Here is a 26,492-nt window from a genome sequence, read left to right as displayed (position 1 = left end):
CTGCTCACCACTCCAGAGACATGGGAGAAAACAATAGGAGCATTTATGAAGAGAGAAAAGGAGTTAGCTGTGCCACCTGACATCAGTACCTTCCCTGCTTTTTTAGGCTTACAGAAACAAATTGCAGATGGGAGTTCTACTCTCATGATGGAATCACTTTCCTAAACTACTGGAACATTGGCCAAAGTAATGCTCTGGAAGCCTACAACAGGTTAATAATTCCTCACTTGGAGAGTTACCAAAAAAAAAAAAAGAGAGAGAGAGAGAGAGAGAGATACAGAATGTGTGTGTGTGTGAGAGAGAGAGAGAGAGAGACAGAGAGAGACAGAGACAGAGAGACAGATACACAGAGGGAGATGTCTAGGAAAAATTATTTATTAAGGCTGGGAAATAATTAGAACCTCTCCACAGAAACATGCACATCCCCATATTTCTTCACTTTTTTGTCTTTATTTAGATTCTTGGGTTTAGTAGCTAGGGGTCAGTATCATGGAAGAAAAGATCAGCAGAACTCAGAAGCCATTTATCATTTCTGTAAGGTTATTTTCCTGGTCTATTCTGTGTCTTTTCATATCCGCTTAGAATCTCTATTGAGACACTGCTTTCAGAAATTCCCAGAACTTTCCAGGGTTAATATTTAATTAAGTCAATGTGAAGTTCTCCCTACATGAGTAAACTTCTCTGTTTTTCTATTGGTTTATACATGTTTGCCTCTGTCTTACACTAAAGGGTTACAGAAACAGTATAGAACCTATCATGTATAAAAAGCATAGTACCACACATAGAAGGTATAATACCTATCACAGTACAGTACCACCACAGTAAAATGTCTGAAATTTGGCAGCTGTTAACCACCCATTACCATATTTCTATGGATGAAATTAGCATATAAATATGACTTACTGTTAGGAAATTAAAATTCATTAATATAAATTTTCTCATTTCCAGACTTTGTTTAGCTACAGCCAAGGCCCTTAAAGTCTGTCTAAAGTGACTATTTAAAATTTGTCATCATCAGGTTTATTCTGAGCCACTTTCACTATAATTTTATAGATTTTTCCATCATCTTCAAAGTTGGGATAAATCTAATCCCAAATATCTCATGCTACCTGCTAATCTAAACTTTTAAATAAAACTTATTATAGTACTTCCTCATACTACCCAATTTACAGGGGAAAAATATACTGAGCTCCTATGGTAAATTTTGATTTAAGAACTGAGTCCTTTATCTGAATAGAAAGAGTCCTAAATTCCATGATATATTTTAGCATAAATCTATAGAAGAACATTAGACATGGAGAATGACAACAACAAAAAATTAAACAACAGCATAATTAAATTGATTTTTAAAACTTAGACACTTTAAAATAGCTATTTTGTAGAATGTCCTTCTTTGATTGTTTCATGCTTTTTCATGATTAGACCAGATATTTAGGAGAAAGATCACAAAGGTGAAGTACTTTTTCCATTGCCTAATACCAACGGTTACTCAGTAACAATATGACTTACCATGGGTAATGTTAACCTTCATCACTTGGTTCAAGAGACATGTTGTGTATATATTATATGTATGCATGTGAATGTATAATGTGTATGTATATACACACACGGGTATAGATACACAAAAATGTACCTATAGATATATATGTGTGTGTGTATGTATGTGTATATGTAAGTAGGGTAGTATACACCAGATTTTTCCACTTTATTTTTATTTAATTTTTTTTTATATTGTTGTTCAAGTACAGTTATCTGCCTTTCCCCACCACCCCTCCCCACCACCCCAGTCCTCCCTGTCTCCCTCCCCCATTTCCACCCCTGCTTTTTATTGTCCATATGTCCTTCATAATTGTTCCTGTAAACACTTCACCCTTTCCCCCATTATCCCCTCTCCTTCCCCCCTGGATTTCCCTACTTTAAACTTCCTTTTTTCTATACTTTCTACTTCCTTGAAGAAAGAGTACCTACATATATCATTTGGGCTTTTCTATAAGGAAGACTGGTCTTTTTCTCTCTCTATTTATTTATTTATTTATTTATTCAAACTTTCATTAACATCATTGTGGGGTTTTGGATATTTACTTATATCTTTTGGTTCTAAAATAGTTCATTATTTATTTTGAAAAAAAAAGGAATCTTTATATTTGGTTTGTCTAAATTAGAATTCAAATCAGGCATACTCTTCGTATTTAGTTATACCTGAATATCATACAATATTTTTTTATCTAGAACAACTCTTTCTTTTTCAAAACGCAAGAACATTTGGGTAAATGTTTCTTCCAAACAGAAGAAATTGGGTAAAGTGTCATACAGAGTACTTCAAATTCTGGGTTTGACTGACTTCTTGTCTGTACTTGTTTTTAACAAGTTCATCTGTGCCCCAGATTTCCTGTAGACTGGAATTTAATTCTAAAATCTTGATTTGAATCAGATTGTCAACCAATGTTTGTGGACAGCAATTAAACACCAATAGGAATCCCCAGTTTATGATGTGGTGAAGAAGGAGACTTTATTTGGTGCAAACAGCTCAGTTGTGGTAGAGCTCAGTAGCCTTACAGCTCAATTATGGAAACAGCACAGCTGTTTGCTGAGGAAAAGCATGGCTCTGAAGTGTCCCTCCAGCAAGGTAGCTCAGGCCCTCCCCAGCTTCACAGCTCTGGTCTGCTCTTATCTGATATGCTGAGAGGGCTCTGCTCCACTATGCTCCACTATGGCCTGCCAAGAAGGAAGAGCTCTATTGTGGTCCACCAAGACTTCTTGGGTTGCACTGAAAAATTCATATTGCATCATAACAGAAGGTACATAATGTTTGCAAAAAATTTATCTTTAATGATGCTAAGTGATCAGTGGATTCAGTTGATGATAGTCTTGATCCTTTCTTTATAGAGATTCTTGTCACCCTTTTTTTGTAATAATTTTGCTATTTACTGATTGCTACTGCCATGACATATCTTTCATTACCACTTATGAAATGATTTTTCCATCATTCTTATTCCATCAATCAGCTGAATTCTTCATAATATAAAATTTTTTTATGTACTAAGTCTAATTTGGTCACCCTTGTTCCAATTCATTTGGAAAAAAGAGATAAAAGGTAAGTTCATCCTCTTATAATTTTCAAATTTCAGAGTAATTAACACATACTTTAGCAAATTCAGCTGGTGACCAAGGTTTTTGTTTCTTTCTCCTATTTCTTAAAAAATGGCACTTGTTTATTCAATATATTCTATATTTTATAATAATTTAAAGACATCATTTTTTTTCACTCAAATATCACCCTATTGTTAGCTAGTGAGAATCCTTCAACTTGACTCCCTGTGTCTCTTTAGCATGATCCCATGAGAGCTGCCTTGCTGACTTGTCCAAGAAGACATCCTGCATTTGTTTTATACATTTCCTGCTCCTTACTTGAGATCAGTGGTTTCTCCAGGGAGTCCTTATTCTTTTCAGTGACAAATGATATTTTGATATTAGATTTGGACACTGGATATGATGAGCACTACTACTAGACAGTCATGGCTTCTAGGCTTTTTGCATGGAGATAGAATATATATATATTTTTTTTCCTCACAGTGACATTTACAAATCACAGTTAAGAATTCAAAGTTTTTTATTTAATATACTTGATCTTGTACTTGCGACTTTTTGTTTTGATGCTGAAAATATTGATGGCAGCAACAACAATAATCACATATTTTCTTTAACTTACCATATACTGTAAAATGGGCTCAAAGTAACCAAACTGTAGTACTCTTTGCAGTTTCCTTATGTCCTCAGATTCCAGATTTAAAACATTGTATTTTCCATAGTTTGCCAGAAATTCTTTAAAATTGATATCAGAGATGAAAGAAGTATTCTGGGAGTGATTTAGAATGTTCAAAAATTAGTGGAACAATCTTATCCCTTAAATTGAACCTGTTGTATTGAATACACAGTTTTGCCTACTTAGTCAGAACTTCCTGACCATCTAATTGAAATTCTCCTTCCTCCATAGCCTTATTTCCTAACATCTCTTTTTCGGTAGGAAGAGAAATGAGCATAAAAATAGGTCTATATTCTAAGCACCTGTGAATATGTTACCTCTGTGGGGGCATACAAAATACGTTTCCTTTCACCTTCCTAATTTTTTCTGGTTAGAATAATAATTAAAATAACCAGAGACAGATTAACAAGAGACAATGACCAAATATATGTATGTACATGCAGGGGTGCCATAAGAACCTGAGATCTGAGGATACATTGGCCAATTGAAGTTTCCATGCCATTCTGGACTAAATAGAGAGAGGGAGGTTCTACAATTCCAGAGAGAAAGTAGGCAGTTCACAGGTATGTGAGAAAGAGCAACCATATTTTAAATAAATTCTTGCTGGGCCACCTAGAAACAATGAGACAAAGATGGGAGTCCCAAAACAAATTTTCTTGGATACTGCCTGTCTGCCATTTAATTAATATACACTGAAGTAAATGGCTGAAGTGAATAGCTTTCTTCCTGTGGAGGTCACAGTCAAAAAGCTACCGGGTAGGTCAAATTTGTTTGTAGATCAGCCATGACCTCCACAGACAGGTTTTTCCATCTGAATTCCTTTAGCCAAGTGGGGTCAAGGATGGTGGTCAAAGTTGCTTCCTGAGTTTCCTTTTGTCCTAAAAATAACCAGCTTCAAATCAATATCCCAAAAGGCATATTTTGGGATGTCAAAATCTGGTCCCCTCACTTATCAAAAGGGACTTTGTAAATGTATTTAAATTAAAAACCTTGAGATGGGGAGAATACCCTGTATTACCCAGGTGGACTCAAGTAATTACAAGGTTCTTCATAAGGAAAAGAGGAAGTCAGGAGAGTCAGAATCTTAGAAATAGATGTAATAACGGAAGCAGTGGTCAAAGTGACAAAAGGCCGTGAGCCTAGAGACACGGGTGGTTGGCCACAAGAAGGTGGAAAAGGGAAGTGAAAGAATTTCCCCTTAGCACCTCCAGAAGGAACACAGCCCTTCTGACACCTTGATTTCACTCCAGTAAAACCCATTTTAGACTTCTGACCTCCAAAATTATAAAAGAATAGATTTTTGCTGTGTTAAGCCACTAGATTTGCAGTAATTTGTTATAGATAGAACCCCCACCACACCTGCAATTGTTTCCTTCATAATATGAATTGTAATAACTTGCAATTATTAGTGTATTGGTCTGTAGACTTATGAACTGTCTTTTTCCTATGAAAATATACACTCTATGAAGCCAAAATTCTATACCTAATTCATTCTTACCGAACATAGTGTATGGTATTTAATATGGTCACAATAAATTTGTTTAGGTGAATTAAGATGAATACAATTTGCCCTGGCTGACGTAGCTCAATGGATTGAGTGCGGGCTGCGAACCAAAGCATCACAGGTTCGATTCCCAGTCAGGGCACATGCCTGGGTTGCAGGCCGCGGCCCCCAGCAACTGCACATTGATGTTTCTCTCTCTCTCTCTCTTTCTCCCTCCCTTCCCTCTGTAAAAATAAAATAAAATTAAAATGAAATCTTTAAAAAAATCAGTGGAATTAAAAAATATATATAAAAAAAAAGACGAATACAATTTAAGATTGTATTCAGTTGTTCTAGCACCCATTAAATGTATGAGAAAAAAGTATCCCAGGACTTTTATTCTACACATAAGCTATCACCAAACCTTTTTGTAAATATGTATATAATGAATGAACATAAATAGGGGAGTGTGTCATGATTAAATTAGTAATTCATTTATCTTTCCTATAAATATTATCATTTTAGTTTTTAATTTTAAATTAATTTTTCTATATTATCAGACATTTTTCTAAATTATTTTTATTCACATATTTTCTATGTTGATATTCTTCTTTCACTTTAAAACATTTGTATTTTACAATATATACTGATTACTCTCTAGATAGCAACCATTGTTCTATGTGATGTGTGGACATAGAAATGAAGGAGATGGGCAAGATCACTCTTTCCTGGGGGCATATTTTGTGGCAAAAAGAGATGGCTAATAAGTAAACAAATAGAAAATAATAGTTAGTGATAAGTCCTTTATGAAGAACCAATTTACCTAAATATTTTGTTTGTGCATTGCCCTTCAATAAGCATTCTCTCTTTGAATGAAATACCTCTTCTTCCCACCCTCACTCTTCTCTACTATTTGCAAATGAAATAGCTTAGCTTTTAGAATTGGAAGAGCAAATTTAAATTTGATTTCTACTAGATGTTAACAATGGGCCTTCCTGCAAGACTCTTAATCTAGAACTTTAATTCATCTGTAAAATGGATATATAAAACCAACATTTATTCACAGGAATGTTAAGTGAACAATACTCTATTGTTATAAAGAATTCACAGCAATGCCTGACACTTTTAAATGCTCCTTAAATACAGTCCCTTTCTTTCTTCACCTGCATTCAAAACCTTGCCATTCTTTAAAGCCCAGAGCACTTTTAAGTCCATCCTTCTCTAAAATACTAATCCAGCACTCCTGGTTTGTTACCCTTTAGTGGTTTCTCTACTTTCTTCTATTATCATATTTTTTTTCTTATGCTTATACTTTTGTCCCCCAAGCTATCTTTTGAAAGCAGACCTTCAGTATTACCTTTTTTGTCCTCCTCTAGGTCTTGGCACAATGCTCAAGATGAAAGTTGCTTTGATACTAGAGAGAGCTGGCCCAGGGATGAGAAAAACTGGTTTCTCACTCAGGCTCATCTCATCTCTCTGGCAAGTATGCAGGCTCATTATTATTCATCAGACAAAATTGCTACTACTTGCTTGGTCCTGCTTAGCTCTCAAGGTTGTTGCAAGGACATAGTGTAAAAAAATACAAAAGGAAACGTATGGCACAGCACCTGCTTTCAGGGCTGAATAAAATGATAATGCTAATCTAACTCTGACAATCAATGCAATCTATTAAGCTCTTACTATGTGCCAGACACCTGCCACATGACCTATACCCTATTTCTGAGAGTCAGCCTGAAATAATGAGGGACTAGATTTTGCTGCCAGTCCACCTGGATTTGAATTCTGACTCGGCCACTTATGTACTGTAGGGACTTGGACAAACCATCTAACCACTCTGTGCCTCAGTTTTCTTATCTATAAAATGGATTTAAAATCACCCCGTTCATATAATCATCATGTATATTAAATTAATAAATAATTGAAATGTGCATGTACATAGCACCATATAAATGTGTGTTAAACAAATTTTCATTTAATTCACACAGTTATAATATTGTTATCCTCAATGTGTAGTCAAAGCCACTGAGGCTTAGCCCAAGGTAACACAAACTGTGAGAGAGCAGGCACTCTACCCACTGTATCTCAAAATCTAGAGAGGTGCATTGGAAAGTGAGGGTGGGAGAGGGGACGGCATGTTACCATGTCTGAAGACATTTGTGGTTGTCACCATTGAGGCAGTGTTACCGGAACCCGGCATGCACAAGCAAGCGATGCTGCTGAACATCATACAATGCACAGGAGAGCCCCCTTCAGCAAAGTATTATCTGGCCCAAAATGTTAATAGTGTTTCTGGATAAAATATTGAACAGCAGTTAAATCTAAATTTCAGTTAAATAACATAATTTTCTTAATATAAACAGATCCAAATACTTAGATAAATATCCTCCATAAAAAACTGGGAACATATTTGACCAGGATTCATAGCTTTTCATTTGTTAAATCTTGTTAGCTATAAAGTACTTCATTAGCTCTTTACAAAAACTCCATGAATTGGTGGTACATAATATACTCCTATTTATAATTTACAAAATGAGACTCAGAAAGGTTAACTCATTTGTTCGTGGCCATGGAGCTGGAAAGTGGAAAAAATTAGCGCTAGGATGTAAGAATGTCATAATTCATTGACCAATTACTTTTTACTATACTTTCATAGCCCTTAATTTATTGACTCAGAAATTTGGCACAAGGACATGGGCTATGGTTAAAAAGAAGCCAACGACTAACAATAGACAGAAAATTATTGAATTTGATCTTGTGTCATAAGTGGTCTTTGGAGCTGTCGAATCCTTTTGTGTCTATAGAGGTATTCCCAGTTCTGGGGTGCTGGGCACCTGACCTGTCTAAAGAACTCATATTGTAGTTGTTTTCACAGTTGTTTTAGTGTTTTGATGCTAAAATAGAGTCTGAGGACAGGGACAAACATTATTTTAAAGTCTTTTTATATCCCCTTTTATTAAAGTTACAAATGAAGATAAAGTACAACATAGGATTTGTTTTCTGCAATACATAGAACACATGCTTGAGTAGAGGAGATGAGTAATAGATATTGTTTCATGTGCCTCATATGAGACAACAACCTGTTAAAGCTGGCTAGAAAAGTCAAATAGGTCTGTCTTCCTTCAGGAGCCTCTGGAAGATAAGAGGCTTTTAGTTTAGGTGATGTTGGGAGCAGAAGGACTAGGCAGGTGCTTCTTGGAGTCCTGTTCTGTATGTGGTGGCTAGCTAACTGCTCACCTAAGCTGAAAGGACGTACCAATGAGCTTGGGAGCTTGCAATAAATTTGACTGATTTAATTTGTGGTCTAGAAATCCACCAGGTCAATGCTTAATTATGCTACTTAATTTTTCCCTGTTATTGAGATATAATTGACATATAATATTATGTAAGTCTAGGATGTACATATAATGATTTCATATATGTATATATTGTGAAATAATTACCACAATAAGTTTAGTTAACATCCATCACTTCACAAAGTTATCTCTTTCTTTTTTATCTTTTTTGGTAAGAATATTTGAGATCTATTCTCAGTAACTTTCAAGTATCTAATACAGTACCATTAACTGTAGATACCATGTTGTACATGAAATCCTCAGAAGTTATTTATCTTATAAGTAGAAGTTTGTGCCTTTTAACCAACATCTCCTCATTTCCCCTACCCCCTAAGCCCTAGCAACTAACAATCTACTCTCTATTGCTGAGTTTAGCATTTTTAGATTTCATATATAAGTGAGATCATAAGTATTTGTTTTCTCTGTATGACTTATTTATAATATATGAATATATATATATATATATATATCTCCATCTAAATCCATTTAACTATTGATGGACATGTAGGTTGTTTCCATGTGTGCTTATTGGGAATAACGCTGCAGTAAATTGGTGGTGCAGAAATCTTTTTGAGACAGTGATTATATTCCTTCACATGTATACCCAGAAATGGGATTGCTAAACCACATGATAGTTCTAATTTTTTAATTTTTTTGAGAAACCTCCATGCTGTTTTCCAGAATGGCTATACCAATTATATTCCCATTAATAAGGTCCAGGGGTTTTCTTTTTCTTTACATGTTAGCTTTTGTCATTTTGATAATAGTCATTCTAACAGATGTGAGGTGATATTTCATTGGAGTTTTGATTTGCATTTCTCTGATGATTTGTCTTTTCAAGGACCTTTTCATGTACTTGTTGGCTTATATGTACCTATAAGTACCTATATGTCATCTTTGGAAAAACTGTCTATTCAGGTCCTTTGCCTATATTTAAATCACACTATTTGTGTTTTTGTTATTGAATTATAGGAGTATCTTATATATTTTAGATATTAACCATTTTAATTAAAGGGGATAATTAATAAAAAATCTCAAATAATGAAATACATCTTGAGAAAGAACAAAGCTGGAAGGATCACTCTTCTTGACTTCAAACTTTATTTCAAAGTTATAATAAAAACTATATGGCATTGGCATAAAAACAGACCTAGATCAGTGAAACAGAAACAAGAACACAGACATGTATGGTCAACTAATAATTGAAAGTCAAGAATATTCAATGGGAGAGGATGGTCTCTGCAATAAATTATGTATGAAAAGGTCATCATGATAGAGGGTAACATGACCAAAAGCAGCTCCAGAAAACCTTGAGAACTTGCTTCAGGCTGAGGAAGGGCTGAAGGTACATAAAACACTCACTCTGCTGTACAGGAATTTTCACTGTCTGTATAGGAAAGTATGTTTCCTCTTTCAGCAAGTGGGAAGACTCAGCCAGCCAAGGCTGACATGAAATTCACTAAGTACAAGAGGAGTCTTTCAGCCAAGTAGTCTCTGCCCACTTGCAAAAAGAAAAAAAAAAATGCCTTCCAAATTTGTTATGGTTTCTATTCCTGAAACTTGTGGTATCAAAACCAGTTCCTGGAACTGTAAAATATTGCCAGAATAAATGTCCTTCCCCCTTCCAATAAAAAAAGATAGTGCTCATATTTGACATTTGTGAATAAAATGGAAAGTGTCTAGTGTCATTCCTGATGAGCTTTGTGTTATTTTTCATGTCATGGTTTGTGAATTGTAATTGCAGCTTCCCATTTAATTGTAACTAGGAGGAATTTTTTTTTAAATCAGAAAAGTTCAACCAAAATACAAATGGTTAAGCAAAAATAAATAAATAAATAGTGTAGGGAAAACTAGATATTCACATGCAAAAGAATGTAATGGAATACCTATCTTACACCACTCACAAAAATAAACTCAAAATGGATTAGATTTACAAGCAAGACCTGAAACTATAAAACTCCTAGAAGAAAACAATAGGTAACAAACTCCCTAACCTTGACATTTGTGAATAAAATGGAAAGTGGAAAAATGGAATGACTTTTTCAATATGACACTGTAATTGAGGGATTAAAGTTCTTGCTTCTACCCTTCTTTAATTATTTTGGTTAGGTTAATAAAATTTGACACAATAAAATTGACAGTTAACTAGATTAATAGAAGAAAAAAATTGAATACATGTGCATGGGAGCATCACAATATGATGTTCTGATCATAAAATGAGTTTTAAAGAAATGATCGAATTAGATACTTTAAAAAAATTACTTATTTTCAGAGAGGAAAGGGAGGGAGAGAGAGAGAGAGAGAGAAACATCAATGTACGGTTGCTGGGGGTCATGGCCTGCAACCCAGGCATGTGCCCTGACTGGGAATTGAACCTACAACACTTTGGTTCCCAGCCCACGCTCAACCCACTGAGCTACGCCAGCCAGGGCTGAATTAGACACTTTTTAGAGAAACAGTAAATTTGCGAGAAATTGACAGAGAAAGTTAGTGCTCATGAGGAGGGAATCTGCTCAAGTATTGGGTTAGGTTGTAAATAATAAAGGTCTTACTATATTTGTTTATACAGCCTTTTTTGACTCTGGATTTAATAACTCTTTAGTAAGGTTGTATCTCAGCCCTCAGGCACAGGGAGGACATCTATTATATGCAGAGTTTTTTTTTCCTGGGCTTAGAGAGACAGACCAGGTAGAGAACACCTGGGATTCCTGCTGCTTTTCAAGTAATTTTAATTCAGAATTATCAGAATGACATTGAAGGATATCTTGAGGTGGCCTGCTCCAACAACTCCAAAAGCACGTGCACAAGGGCAAAAATAATCAAGTAAAAGTACGTCAAACTAAAAGGTTTCAGTACTTCAAAGAAGTCTCCAAAATGAAAAGACAAGAGTATAAGATCCTACCTCTTTCTTTCATAGGAAAGTATCCTGAGAGATGATATCAGGGTCTCGTTAAAAAAAAAAAAAAAAGGCATGCCTATATATATAGCCATTCACTTGTGCAATAGTTATGTCTCAAGATGTGAACACACCCTGTGCAACAGGAAAATCCTGCTTGTTCTGAATAATTTTTTTCTTTGCTTACTTCCTGCCTCCTAAGAAGACAGCCACAGAGGCCATGGCTGGTAATGTTTTGTTTTCTTTTATTAGGTTGTATTAATGCAGGTGTTCTGGGGGTCGAGGGAACTAAGAGTCCATGAATGCCTTGTGGGTTCTGAGTTTCCAACAGGAAGAATTCGAACACAAGACAACACAGAGTTTAAAGTGAAAGTCAGTTTATAAGTGAAGCAGTGAGACATAGAATGGGCTACTCCACAGGCAGTGAAGCCCCAATTTACTGGAATTTTCTACTTTCATTTAGATTCATTTAATCAAGGGATAGAATATTCAGTTAGAGGGAGGAATATTCAGGACCTTCCTAGGGAAAGGGGTGATTTGTCAGAGGTGCTACATTGGCTATTTTGTGTCTTTATACCTTCTTTTCAGTTCTCACCAGGGTGGCTGGCTGTGTGTGTTGTTAGCACGATAATGCATTACAATGACTATATTGAAGCTAGGAGTTACCCTAAAGTTAAATTAGTCCTCATGTTGGATTGAGCTGGTCTGTATACATTTTAAGCCAAAAATCTGGGGGTGGGGGCAGTTTGGTCTTCTCGACAGATACTGTAGCTTTTGTGGATTGCAGCTGTTTCTGCCACAGACCCTAACTCAGGGTCTTAGGAGATCTATTTGGGGGATAAAATTTACTTAATTTTTTTTTACTGAATTCTATATAGTTTGTGTGAGCAATATTTATTTAGAAAAGAAGAAACCTTCATCCTTGATCAATATTCTTTCAGGTTTTGAGGTAAGATCCATAAGTTAGTTGGGTTTTTTGGTGTTTCAATGGGAAAAGTAAATGCTAGGAAGGTGTGGCCTTATTTTCGAAGGGTTTGTATGTGTGTGTTTATTTTCCCTGAATGCCCAAATATCTGAACACAACTGAAGTTCAGAATCTGCATGACAAGATCACCATGATCTAATTTTCCTAAATAAGAGAAATAAGGATGACATGAAAGTGACCATCACTGCTTCTGTTTTCCACAAACGTAATCCTCAAAGCCATAGCACAGGTGAGGCTCCTTGAGTTTTGCCTGCAACTCACCAAAGCAAAACAAAGACAACAGCTTGGAAAAGAACACCTTGGAAAAGTACAGCTTGGTTTTGACCTTTCTGGGTGTAGGCATCCATGGGCTTATAAAGAATGGAGGTAATCTTGGATATAACAAAATATCCACTTTTTGGACCATTTAATCTATAAAGAAGGAATATAAAAAAAGAGTATCTCAGTTATTAAGGCAACAATGATGTTTCTTAAGTTGTTTGTAAGTGTCAACATTTCTGTGTTTCCAACAGATAAGAGACTATATGAAAAAAGAAAAATATTTGTTAATTCAGTATCTGAAGACACACTTAATAATTTGCTGGATGATGTCCTAAATGAAAAGGTGCTAAACCAAGAGGAGAGTGAAAAAGTAAAAAAGGGAAATGTTACAACTATAGCCAAGGCCCGTGACTTAATTGACTTTGTGATTCCCAAAGGGCCCATTGCCAGCCAAATATTCATAGGCTATATCTGCAAGAGAGATTCCACTCTTGCTTCCAAGTTGGGATTTCCTTCAGGTAAGATTCCTCAATTTTGCTTAAGGTGTATCTGAATTTGCCCTTTTATCTTCACACTCAATATCTGCTTCCTTATTCACTTGCCAGATAATAGATAATTCATCAGTTCTTAACCTCATACCTTCTCACCTGTAGGCTCCCATTTATTTTCTACAGATGAGGCTGACTTGCTCACTCTGTTCTTCTTTGCTTTGTCCCTGCAAAGTCCTCCCAGTTCTCTGCTTCATGTCTAGACTGTATCTTACTCTCAGTTTGAAGTATCTTTCTATTACAAGATAGTAATTTAGTCCTACAGAAATAGTTTGGAAAACTTTATTCTAATCTTCCTAAGTAAATAAAAGATAAAAACCTGTATTTTGGTTATTGACAGTAGGCCCATGAAGTCCATGAAGGCTCTTGAAGAAAAATTAAAAGCAGTTTTCCCAGCCCCTTCTCTCTACTTACTTGATTTAGACTTGGATTTAAGCCATTTCTCTGACCACATGTCCCCTCCTCCACCTAAAATAAAATATGTAAATTATTTTTCCAATAATGATAGAAACACATCATCTCCTACAAAAGTAAAGGGTCATTATTTTCCCCAATTTTTTTACAGCTGGATATTCTACAAATATTTCTCATAGTCTTCACTTTGCCAAATCCAAATGTCTTTCAGAAAAGATATGAAATACTAATGACAATAGTGGAGATAACAGAGTATGAAATAGAGTATTCCATAAAATATCTTTCTATAACTTGAAAAACTATACCCTCTCATGTTACTAAGGCCAAAGCCCACAATTCCTAATTCCAGCTCTCTAATCTGGCTTCTGTCCCACTTTGTATGGCTCTCCATGTTACAATGGGTTCCTCCTAATGGAAAAAAAACACTCATTCTCTTTTCAAAGGCCTTGTATTAAATGGGTACTAGGACCCAGACTGCTTGTAAAACAAGTTAGGTCAAATTTTAACCTGAATTTTTTGAACTCATCAGTTCATTAATTTATTCATATTTGTCAACAAAACTTTGAATAACTACTACCAATTATTCTTTTTCCACCTTGGGCATTTAAAACTTAAAAATAAGGCCCTTGATAGATTTGACTCAAGTGAGGAGGAGGAAGAGGTGACAATTAGAAGTAAAAAATAATGAACACATTTGCAGATATTGATGAAAGCTATAAAGAAAAACAGAAGACAATGGGATAGGTTAGAGTAGAAGATGACTAGAATACTACCTATATTAGTTGGTCTATTAAGGTAATGCTAATGATATGAATGACAAAAGGCTGTTTTACATAAGTATAGGGAAAGTAAACCACAAATATGGAGGACAATAAGTGCAAAGATCCTGGGGGATGGGGCGTCTGAGAAACAGAAAAAATGCAGATGTTGTAAGCAAGAATCGAATGAAGTTAAGTTTAAGCAGTGACTTGATCATGTACATTTTCAAATGACATGTTAATGTCATATGGGCATTATTTTAACTGATGAAAAGCCATTGGGGTGTTTCATTTAGTGTAGTATCATTCCCAGAAGGCAAAGTTAATTGTAAGGACTAAGAAATCTCTGGCATTTTAAGTATCTCCCAGAGAAGGATTTGTAAATTATGTGATAATGTCTATGATTATGATTTAAGTTTTACTTTTAAGGATATTTACATTGGTGTTTTTGCAGAATTTTTGCTTTTTTCACATTTTTTATTGTTATTCAAGCACAGTTCTCTCCATTTTCCTACCACCACTTTCCACCACCCCCATTCTCCCCTACCACCCACCCTCAATCTTTCCCCCCTTTTGCTTTGCCCATGGGTCCTTTATACTCATTCCTTGATGACCCTTCCCCTTTCCCCTGTTATCTCCCTCCCCCCTCCCCTCTGGTTACTGTCAGTTTGTTCTTTATTTCAATGTCTATGGTTATATTTTTCTTTCTTGTTTGTTTTGTTCATTAGCTTCCACTTCTAGGTAAGATCATGTGGTATTTGTCTTGCATTACCTGCCTTATTTCACTTAGCATCATGTTCTACTGTTCCATCCAGGCTCTCAAGAAGGGCAGTAGCTCCTTCTTTCTTCTGCATAGTATTCCAATGTGTAAATGTAGCATATTTTTGAAGACTTTGAACTAAAGTCTAAAGTACAATGAATAAGTTTTAGGACTAAAGAAAGAGAAAAAATCCTGTGTACCTTTTTAAAAAACCATTCTGGTCACTATTAGGGCATTGGAATTGGAGTAGAATAAGAATAGATGTAGAAAGGTAACTTTCAGGCTGTTTTAACCTTCAGGCCATATGGGGGAATATTGGTGCTGGGAATGTGAAGGTTTCAGAGGGGAGCTGAGAACTGATGTATAGGATATATTTTGGGTGTAGAGTTAACAGAATGTGCTGATGGAATGGATCAGAGAATGGAATTAGTAGAGGGTGAGAGAATGAGTGGTAGAATCAAGAAAGACCTATAGGTTTACATTTTGGGCAAATGAGTGAATAGCGGTGGTATTAATTAAGAAACATAGCCAAGTGCTGGAAGAAACCTAAGTGCCCATCAGTAAATGAATGGATCAAATACTCTGCAGCAGAAAGGAAGAAGGAGCTCCTACTCTTTGTGACAGCATGGATAGAACTGGAGAGCATTATGCTAAGTGGAATAAGCCAGGCAGTAAAAGACAAACACCATATGATTCCATCTATAAGTGGAACCTAATCAACCAAATAAACAAGTAAGCAAAATATAACCAGAGACACTGAGATTAAGAACAAATTGACAGTAACCAGAGGGGAGGTAGGAGGAGATAATGGGGGGCGGGGAGGAGGAATGGTTTTCAGGAATATCTATAAAGGATACAAGGACAAAACCAAAGCGGGTAGGACCAAGGGGATGGCTGGCATGGGGGAGAGTGGTGAGGGGAAAATGGAGACAACTGTACTTGAACAACAATAAAAAAAGAAGTAAAAAAAAAGAAAGAAAAAGAAATATGAGAGAAAATCACTTGGGAGGACCTTATTCCTTAGTCTTTTCCTAGATCTTATTCCTTAGATCTTTTTCCTTATTTTTTACTAGTCACATGCATGTACTTCTGCATCTTAGGTGGAACTCATAATTAGATAACTCTCCTCATAAAGGAACTGTCTTTCATTCCTGACCATAATTCATTTGTTAACAAAATATTGGACAAAACTATAACACTTACAAGCTAAGAGGTCTTCTTGAAAAAAATTTTTCTTCCATTTTTCAAGAGAATGAGTGCCTTTCTCTGTAATGGTTTCTAGGGTGATATCAGGCACAGGTCCCAGTAAGAGAGCCATTTATCAGAAATCACAATTCTAATTATATCATGTGTTTTAAAACTGGTACAGAAGCTCTATTACTTCTATATAAGAAGCTCTCAATTCTTATTTTCATGTGTTTTAAAACTTTTATAGAAGCTCCTGTTAGAAGAGAGTCAGCACCCAAAGATCCCATAGATCAACTCATACTTTGTCCTCATGAAAAATTCCTGGAACTATGCCAAAAGGAGGCTGGAATGGTAAGACAATCAATGCATGGAATGGGGGTAAAATGAAGTAGAAATGTTCTTTACATAATTTTCCTTATGATGTTTTAAGCTACTAAAATAATTAATAAATAATTATAGATTGGTAATTTCATTCTATTAAGAGAATTATATAGGCAATAATGAGTTAATAATGCTGCAATGTATTATTCAACCTACATACCCCTTATATAGACATGTGGGTTTAATTATAATCAACATAGACAAATAGGTATGTTTTTAATGTTCAAAGATTTGAAATAGATCTTAAATACATTGTTTTGGTTAAATGGAAGAAAGGAGAAAAGGAGAGAAAATATTCTAGTGCACTTCACAAAACCATTGCATAAAATGTCCACATCTGTTCTTGCTCACCACTCTGGGATTTCACTCTTTTAATCATAACCAAATTAAAGTTCACTGTCCATTTCCCACTGCTTTCTTTCAGAAACTCCATCTCCTATCAATTAGTAGAGAGTAAATAATTAGCTCTGGCAAAAGTTAACAGATAAATGGTAGCTGTCATATCCTTAAGAGAGTAACTGGCTATACTGTGGATATGAGGAAAAAATTGTGATGCATTTAACTTGCCTTTGTTCTGCAGATTTATCCAATAAGAGAGAAGGGAAGCCGCACTCGTCTGGCCCTCATCATCTGTAACACCAAGTTTGACCACCTCCCAAGGCGTAATGGGTCCAACCATGACATCATTGGAATGAAGGGGCTGCTTGAGAACCTGGGCTACAATGTACATGTGGAAGAGAATCTTACAGCTAGGGTAAGAGTCTCTTCCATGTGTAGTACATATAAACCTACATGCCCATATACCTCTAATGACATGCTTTATAATTTGGGGCCATTTATTTAAATTGTCTGAAACTTGCTTTTTTAAATTTAAAATTAAAAAGTTAAAGGTGGTGTTTGTAATTATCTATAATTTTTTGAGTGGTATTTACACACGTGCATGAACATATATATGTACCCTCATATATATTTCAGCCACAATGCTGTCATTATTATTGTGGTTATTTTTATTATTTTTAAACCAAAAACTGTTCACTTTATGTAGGACTTACACAGACACACACACACACACACACACACACACACACACACACACAGAGTTTGTTCCAGAATGTGGTGATGTGGTGACAGCTGGAGGAGGCAATCAGTCACGCAGAAGGCACTGTAGTCATAGAAGACACAGCCACTAGGGAGAGTAATCCTCTCTTCTATTACTCTCCAATTTCTTTAAATCTCCTGCTAGTGCCTCCTATTGGCCAAACACCATCTGAAGCTTGTTGGCAAGAAAGCTCAACAGGTCCATGATCCAGAAAGCCACAAAATAAAGAAGATAAGAGCAATAAATGGATTTGGGGATTGGAAGTAAAAAATAATCAACAGAGCAAAGTGACATCAGAGGAGGTAGAGGAATAAGAAGTGCCAGAATTCTATTACTCTCTCCATCTGCAGAACAAATGTACTGACAGAAACAGTTTGAAGTAACTATATTGGAACTCTGGAATTTACGTGAACACATACAACTTCCAGGGAAGATCTTGGCTAATAAGTTGACATTAATTTCAGTCAGTTTGAGCTGTGAGTACAGTAGTGACTACCGATTGCTCACTCCCAAGTCCTGTAGTAGGTAGCTACAGGGACTACAACCTACATTTATGGCACTACCTGATGGATCCAGCTTTGGCAATAAGGACATTCTCCTCCAAATATCAGGATCTGTGTTCTCATTATATTGTTGACTTAGGTTGTGGTGTGGTAGGCACAGAAGCTGGATACCATTGTTTCAATGCCCACAGACTTCTTCCAGAAGATTTAAAGAGCTGTAGCTTTTCCTTCATTTGTTTGTTTTTGACATTCAAAACCAATTGTGGATATAGAATGATTTAGAAAGCAATCATTTATGTTCAGGTATTCAAAAAGTACCTGAGAAAACCAAGCTTTCAGCTTATGCTAATCTCTGGCACATAGATACACTAAACTACTACTACTACTACTACTAATAATAATAATAAATATAATAAACAGAAACAATAAGACTGCAAATCTTGGGGTAAGGGGAGGAACTGACTTCTGAAGTTACAATAAAATTAAAATATCTAGTTTTTAACAAAAAAATCACAATGCACATGAGGATGCAGGAAAGCAGAGGCCATTCAAAGGAACAAAATAAAAAGAAAAAAACTATCTATGAGGAAGCCCAGACTTATTAATACAAACTTTAAATGACTATATTAAACATGCTCAAAAGGTTAAAGGAAAGAATTGTCAAAGACAAGAATAAGATATATGAACAAAGTAAGCATATTAATAAAGAGATGAAAATTATGAAAAGAAGTTATAAAAGAAATTCTGGAGTTGAAAAGTATAATTAAGTGGAATAGAAAAACAAATGTGAAAAATCAATGAAACTAAAACGTGGTTTTTCAAAACAAATCAACAAAATTGACAAATCTTTAGCTAAATTTACAAAGACAAAAAGAAAAATAAATAAAATCAGAAAAGAAGGAGACATTACTTCTGTACTTATGAAAATAAAAAGGATTATAAAAGAGCACTGTACTATAAATGATTGTTAACACAAAGAAGTGGATAACTTAGATAAAGTAGACAAATTCTTAGAAACAAACAACCTAATAAAACTGAATTATGAAGATATAGAAAATTAAAAAAATAATCTATACCAGAAGAAGATTACTAATAAAGAAAACTCAAAACAAATAAAAGTTCTGGACCAGATGTCTTCATTGGTGAATTCCAGCCAACATTTAAAGAAATAACACCAGCCTTTCTCAAAGTCTTTGAAAAACAATGAAGAGAAAGGAAAGTTCTTAACCTTCTACAAGGCCAGAATTATTTCAATACTAAAACTAGATAAAGACATGACAAGAAAAAAATTACACAATGATATCCCTAATGAATATAGATGTAAAATTCTCAACAAAATAATAATGAATGGAATATTAAAAGGGTATTTATGCTGAGCAAGTAGGAGTTTTTCCAGTAATGTAAGAGCATTTTGACATAAGAAATTCAATCCATGTAATACATCATATTAATAAAATGAAGGGGGGAACACAATCTCAAATGGTACATCAAATTATATATTAAAAAACCAACATTCTTTCATGATAAAAACTTTCAGAAAACTAGAAATAAAGAAAAAATTATCAGCATAATAAAGGATATTTATGAAAAACTCCATGGTGAAAGGCTGAAATATTCTCACTGAGATCAGGAAAAATACAAGGGTAACTGCTTTCACTGCTGCTATTTTACATCATCATAGAAGTTTTAGACAGAGCTATTAAACATAAAAAAATACATAAACATCCAAATTATAAATGAAGAGGTAAAATTGTTTCCATTCACAGATGACATATTCTACATATAGAAAATCCCAAAGAATTCACAAGAAATCTACTAGACTGAAAAACAAATTCAGCAAATTTGCAGAGTAGATTAACACACACACAAAAATTAGTTGTTTCTATATACCAGCAATCAATACCTGAAAAGAAAAGTAGAAAAGTAATTTTATTTACAGTTAACACCTATAATTTATACTTAGAAATACATCTAACAAAAGAGATGAAATACTTGTACAGTGAAAATTAGATAACACTTTATGAAAGAAACTAAGGAAATCTAAATAAGTAAAAATATAACCTATTTTTATAACGCTATTATTAAGATGTTGATACTAGCCAAAGTGACCTAAAGATGCAACATAATCTCTATCAAAATTCCAACAGCCTGTTTTTTTTGTTTTGTTTTGTTTTGTTTTTTAGAAATAGAAAAGACAATGCTCAAATCATAGGAAATTTAAAGGAGACCTAAATAGTCAAAGCTGTTTGGAAAAAGAATGAAGTTGGAGGACTCATACTTCTCAGCTTTGAAGTGCACTACAAAGCTACAGTAACTAATACAACATGTTAAAAACATAAGGACTGACATGTAGATCAAGGGAATATAATAGAACATCCAGGAATAAACCCTTGTATCTGTGGTCAATTGATTTTTGACAAGGGTGCTGAAACTATTGAAAAGGGGAAAAAAGTCAACAAGTTGCATTGGGTAAAAGGGATATTCACATGCTAAAGGATAAAGTTGGACCCTTACTTTACATCATATATAAAATTAACTCAAAATGAATCAAAGAACTAAAATAGTAGAACTCTCAGTGTAAAACTTTGGAACAACTCTTTATAACATCAGATTTGGAAACAACTGTATGGACTGTCACCAAAAAACTGACAATAAAAGAAAAAAGTAGACAAAATGGACTTCTCAAAATTAAGAACTTTTTTGCCTTAATGAATACAATCAATTAAGTGAAAAGATAACATTTAATGGGGCAAAATGGTGATATATCTTATATCTGATAAGGAACTAATATTCAGAATAGATAAAACACTTCTAAAACTCAACAACACTTGCAGTTATTGCCTGTTGAATACGGTGCTGGCAGTGAATTTGTCACATATGGCCTTTATTATGTGTAGGTAGGTTCCCTCTATTCCCACTTTGGTGAGAGTTGTTATCATAAATGGATGCTGGATTTTATCATAAGCTTTTTCTGCATCTATTGATATGATCACATGGTTTTTATCCTTCATGTTGTTTATGTGGTAAATCATGTTTATTGATTTTCAGATGTACCAACCTGGCATTCCAAGCATAAATCCTACCTGATCATGATGTGTGATTTTTTTGATGTATGATTTTTTGATGTGTTCAGCTTGCTAATATTTTGTTGAGGATTTTAGCATCTATGTTCATCAGGGATATTGGCCTATAATTATCAGAGGAATGCAAATTAAAACTACACTGTGATATCATTTCACACCTGTCAGAATAGCTATCATCAAATAAGTCAACAAACAAGTCCTGGCAAGGATGTGGAGAAAGGGAAACCCTCTTGCACTGTTTGTGGGAATGCAGATCGGTGCAGTCACTATGGAAAGCACCATGGAGATACCTCAAAAAGTTAAACATGAATCTGCCTTTTGACCCAGTGATCCTACTTCTGGGAATATATCCAAAGGAATACAAAACCCTAAATTTGAAAGAACATACATATCCTTGTGTTCATTGCAGTGTTATTTACAATTGCCTAGATAGATAAGTGGATGAAACAACTGTGAAACATTTACACCATGGATTACCACTCAGCCATAAAAATGAAGAAAATTTTACCCTTTGTAACAGTATGGATGGACCTTGGGAACATTATGCTACGTGAAATAAGCTAGTCATAGAAATGTGAATACCATATGATTTCACTCATATATGGAATCTAATGAACAAACTGAACTAACAAGCAAATAAAGACACAGTCATAGATTCAGGGCAGAATGAAAACTAAGTGGGGTGGAGGTTAGGGGGTAGAGGAATTGAGCAAAAAAGAAAAAGGACTTACAGACATGGACAACAGTGGCATGATTGCATGGGGAAGAGGAGTATGAGGAGTCTGAATGGTAATGGAAAGGATATAATAAAAATTTTAGAAACTCAACAACAAATATACAAACAACTCAATTCAAAAGTAGGAAAAATACTTGAATAGTCATTTCTCTAAAAAAGATACAGAAATGTTCATCTATTAAGGAAGTTCAAGTCAAAAGAACAATGAGACAACACTGTACACCCACTAGGTAGGCTATTAGAAACATACACACTTATACACAATTATAGGTATTGGCAAGGATGTAGTAAAATTGGTAACCTGTGCATTATTGGTAGAAATGTAGAATAGTGCAGCCACTATGGAAAACAGTTTGGCAGTTTCTCAAAATGTTACACCATTATACAACCCATCAATATATACTCCTAGGTATATATCCAAAAGAACTGAAAGCACAGACTAGAACAGATATTTGTATATAATCGTTCATAGTAGCATTAACCACAATAGCTAAAATGTGGAAACAACCCAAGTGTCCATCAACAACTGAATGGATAAACAAAATACAGTATATACTTGCAATGGCATACTACTCAGCTATAAAAAGGAATGAAATTTTGATACATGAATGGTCCTTAAAAACATTATGTTTATTGAAATAAGTCAGATACAGAAAATCAATAGCCATTGGCATTCATAATTCCATTTATCTTTACCTAGAGTATGCAAATTCACAGAAAATGGTAGCAGAATAAGGTTACCCAGGGTTAAAAGATGAGATAAAGTGGAGTTATTGTGTGGTGGGTACAGACATGTTGTTGGAGATGATGAAGTTTTCTGTACAGATAATTGTGATGTTTATAGAACACTATAAATATATTTAGTGCCACTCAATTGTACCTATGAATGTTTAAAATGGTAATTATGATAGTATATATATTGTGAAATATTTGTCAGAATTATTCTAGTAACTGACATTAACAGCAACAACAGCAAAATAACAATAATAGTGGCCACTCTGAGCATCTTGTATATTTTGGTCACTGTAAAATGCCAGGCAATTGTCATTTATTCTTTCTATTCCTCAAAGCATTAGTGATAGAAAAGGGTATTATGATTTGATGTTTAAAGGTCACTCTCTTTCAGGAGATGGAGTCAGTTCTGGAGGCATTTGCTGCCCTCCCAGAGCACGAATCTTCAGACAGCACATTCTTGGTGTTCATGTCTCATGGCATCCTGGATAGAATCTGTGGGACTCCACATGATAATGACAAATCAGATGTGCTACATTATGACACCATATTCCAAATTTTCAACAATCGAAACTGCTGCCATCTTAAGGATAAACCCAAGGTCATCATCATTCAGGCCTGCAGAGGTGGTGAGTTCTGATGGGGTCTACAGCTCAGGGAAGCATGTATCATGCAAGTTTTTACTGGGTGTTTTATATTTAGTACAAATAACTTCATGCTTCACTTTTATGCAATTACACCAAATATACTTCTTTGGAGAGAATATCTAGTGATGACAATAGAGAGACTGATACACAAATAAATATAAATGTCATCCACTGTTAGTGAACCATAGCAAGTGATGATGATATTAATGTTAACTCTAAATTATCTTTATGTGGAATTTTTGAAATTGTGGCCTAAAATGACTTTAATTTCAACATTTGCTAATCAAAATTTTAAGATCTCTGATCTTAGAAGTATTTTATATGATCGTGAGGGATTAAAATATAACACAATGCTAAGTAAGTGAAAGTATCCAGACCCCAAATTTTACATATTATATAATTCTATTTGTATAGAATATGGAAAAACAAAGCATAAGGGTAAAATCAAGTCAATGACTGTCAGAAGTGAAGGATGGAAGGTCTATTATTAGTTGCAGTGGTAATTACATGACTATATAGTTATCAAAAACAATCAAGCTGTACACTTAAAAAGTAAATTTTACTGTATGTAAATTATACTTCAATTAACAAAAATAGATTAATTATGGTGTTGTTTTCTGCCATAGATATTTTAGCTTAATCTTTAATATGATTATATCAATTGTGAAATGGCTTAGAAGGGAAAAACAACAATGGGAAAGGGAAGGAAAAAATTGTTTTAGAATCTTATGTCTGTTGTTGAATTGAGCAGATATTTCCTTCCTTCACTTTCAATGTTATTTTACTATCATTAAACCAAAAACTGATTACTTTACTTAGGAATAGTCAATAGTAGTTTATAATACCTTTACTGTCCATGATCAATAGGCACGTTCCAGGTCCAGATGGTAGTTGCTATTGCTATTCATTGATACCCTGTTAGATGTGAGCAGAGATAATGTTGTGTTATGCCTATCCTGTATGTGTATGATTAATTGAAACACCTTCATTAAGAGCTTCCTATTTATTTAGTTGTCAAAGAATCGCTAAAATGGGTCTAGCTGTGAATAACATAATAAGATGGTGTCCCCTCAGCAAACAGTGGAGAGGTATGGGTCAGTGACTCACCAGTGGCCTTAGCAGACAGCTCTGCACAGCCTCCAGAGGACCTGAAGGATGATGGTGTCCACAAGACCCACGTGGAGAAGGATTTTGTTGCTTTCTGCTCCTCAACCCCACGTATGTGTCTTTCACTTGTAGGCAAGGTTTTGTGGGAATCAGACCTGCCTTCCTCCATAATTTGGCTCAGTATTCCAGGGAATGTGAAACACAGAGTTTATTATTATATTATTATTTATTAATTCTTATATCAATTATGTATATTACAACTATAAATCTACTTTTCTGTGTGTGTGTGTATAGATAGATAGATAGATAAATAGATAGATAGTCTCTAACATATCTCTATCAGCTAAATACTATTATGTCATTCACCAGATAAGGAAACTAAAGCTTGCAAAAACTGTATCAATTGCCTGGATAAACAATGGTAGTATTTAGATATAAATCCAAGTCAGTTTGACTATGAAGTTTAGGTTGTTTTAGATAACCCAACAAAAATAATAGAGAAGCTATATTACTTAATCATTTGGACTATTTCAAAGTCAGAAACATGTAGACTTTTGTGCCCAGGAATGTGCTACAGAAATACCAGAACACAGCAGTCTCAGCAAAAGCAGTCTCTGTCCATGACTGATCTAAGAATTGAACCATCCAGTGTTAACTAAGGGATAGCACCTTCAGGGTTATCTGCTGGATGGCCTCCTATCTGAAGAGGGCATTAATGGTGTAACATTGAAACATCTTCTGTGCCAAACAGATGTGTGTTCAATGACTGCTCCATCAATTTATAGCTGTTAGGCCTTGAAAAACATTTTAACACTAAGTGAGAAAATATTTGCTAGAAAATATGATCTATAGAATCAATTTAAACACATCAGTATTAGATTTTGAACCATAGAGCTATGATTTTAGAACTCTGTGCTCTCAACTGAGATGCTGTTAACCCATATATAGTATCTTTTATGGTTCAATTTAAGTCCACCATGTTCCTTTGTATACAAAGCCAAGCACAGAATTTTGAATCTTTGTTTTTTCTACATGCTTAAGTCTGTGTACAGATATTTGAGATCTTTTACCTTTTTGAAAGCTGTAACTCAAAAGTTGTAATTCCCTTTATGCACAGATAATGTTTCCTGGAGAAGAGAAAGTGGTTCTCTCTTTATTACACAACTCATAAATTATATTAAAAAATATTCTTGGTGTTGTCACCTGACAGAAATATTTATGATGGTAAGTAACATATTATCTAGTAAACTATTTATTTATTCATAGAAATAAAAATGTATATGATAATCCACCTGGACATTTTATGCAAATTATAGAATATTATTCACACTGTAGCACACCTTGTTTTTCAATTATTTCCAAAGAACTGAGCTGTAGTAGGCAAAAAATCTAATACATGCTAAGCTTCTGTATTTTAAATATTAAAAGTCTGAGAGATAAGGAAGAGATAAAAAGGACTGTTGAATACAGAGTATTATGGTACAAATATATCCTATGAAGATAACATGCAGTATATAATAATATTTACTTAAATATTCATATTATAGAAAAAGTTTGGTATAAAGTATATATTTGATAAATATCTGTTGGTTTTCTTTTCTATTTCTTACCCAAGGACATTTTTTCCCATTGCTTTTAGAGAGAGAGGAAAGGAGATAGAGAGAAACATTGATGCAAGAGACATCAATTGGTTGCTTCTTGTATGTACCCCAAATGGGAGGAAGGAACCTGCAACCTAAGTACATGCTGTGACCAGGGATGGAACCAATAACCTTTAGGTTTTCAGGATGCTGCTCCAACCAGCTGAGCCACACTG

The 26,492-nt window shown here is 34.6% G+C and overlaps 1 protein-coding gene across 1 annotated transcript in view; it reads left to right on the top strand.

The window, feature by feature from the left end:
* The first annotated feature begins 11,666 nt into the window (after nt 1–11,666).
* LOC123818755 (caspase-1-like) overlaps nt 11,667–26,492 on the top strand; it is a 30,028-nt gene continuing 15,202 nt past the window's right edge. The window contains exons 1-7 of the mRNA XM_045838986.1: nt 11,667–11,701; nt 12,972–13,238; nt 16,636–16,739; nt 17,350–17,523; nt 23,317–23,551; nt 24,644–24,787; nt 25,794–25,900. Coding sequence (XP_045694942.1) covers nt 11,695–11,701; nt 12,972–13,238; nt 16,636–16,739; nt 17,350–17,523; nt 23,317–23,551; nt 24,644–24,787; nt 25,794–25,900 — 1,038 coding nt within the window. The 5' untranslated portion in view covers nt 11,667–11,694. The remainder of the gene's footprint in view (nt 11,702–12,971; nt 13,239–16,635; nt 16,740–17,349; nt 17,524–23,316; nt 23,552–24,643; nt 24,788–25,793; nt 25,901–26,492) is intronic.

This window comes from Phyllostomus hastatus, unplaced genomic scaffold, assembly GCF_019186645.2.
Source record: "Phyllostomus hastatus isolate PE091 unplaced genomic scaffold, TTU_PhHast_1.1 phas_contig_113, whole genome shotgun sequence".
Taxonomy (NCBI): Eukaryota; Metazoa; Chordata; class Mammalia; order Chiroptera; family Phyllostomidae; genus Phyllostomus; species Phyllostomus hastatus.
The sequence above is the reverse complement of the archived record's forward strand: the minus strand, read 5'-3'. Positions and strand labels throughout refer to the sequence as shown.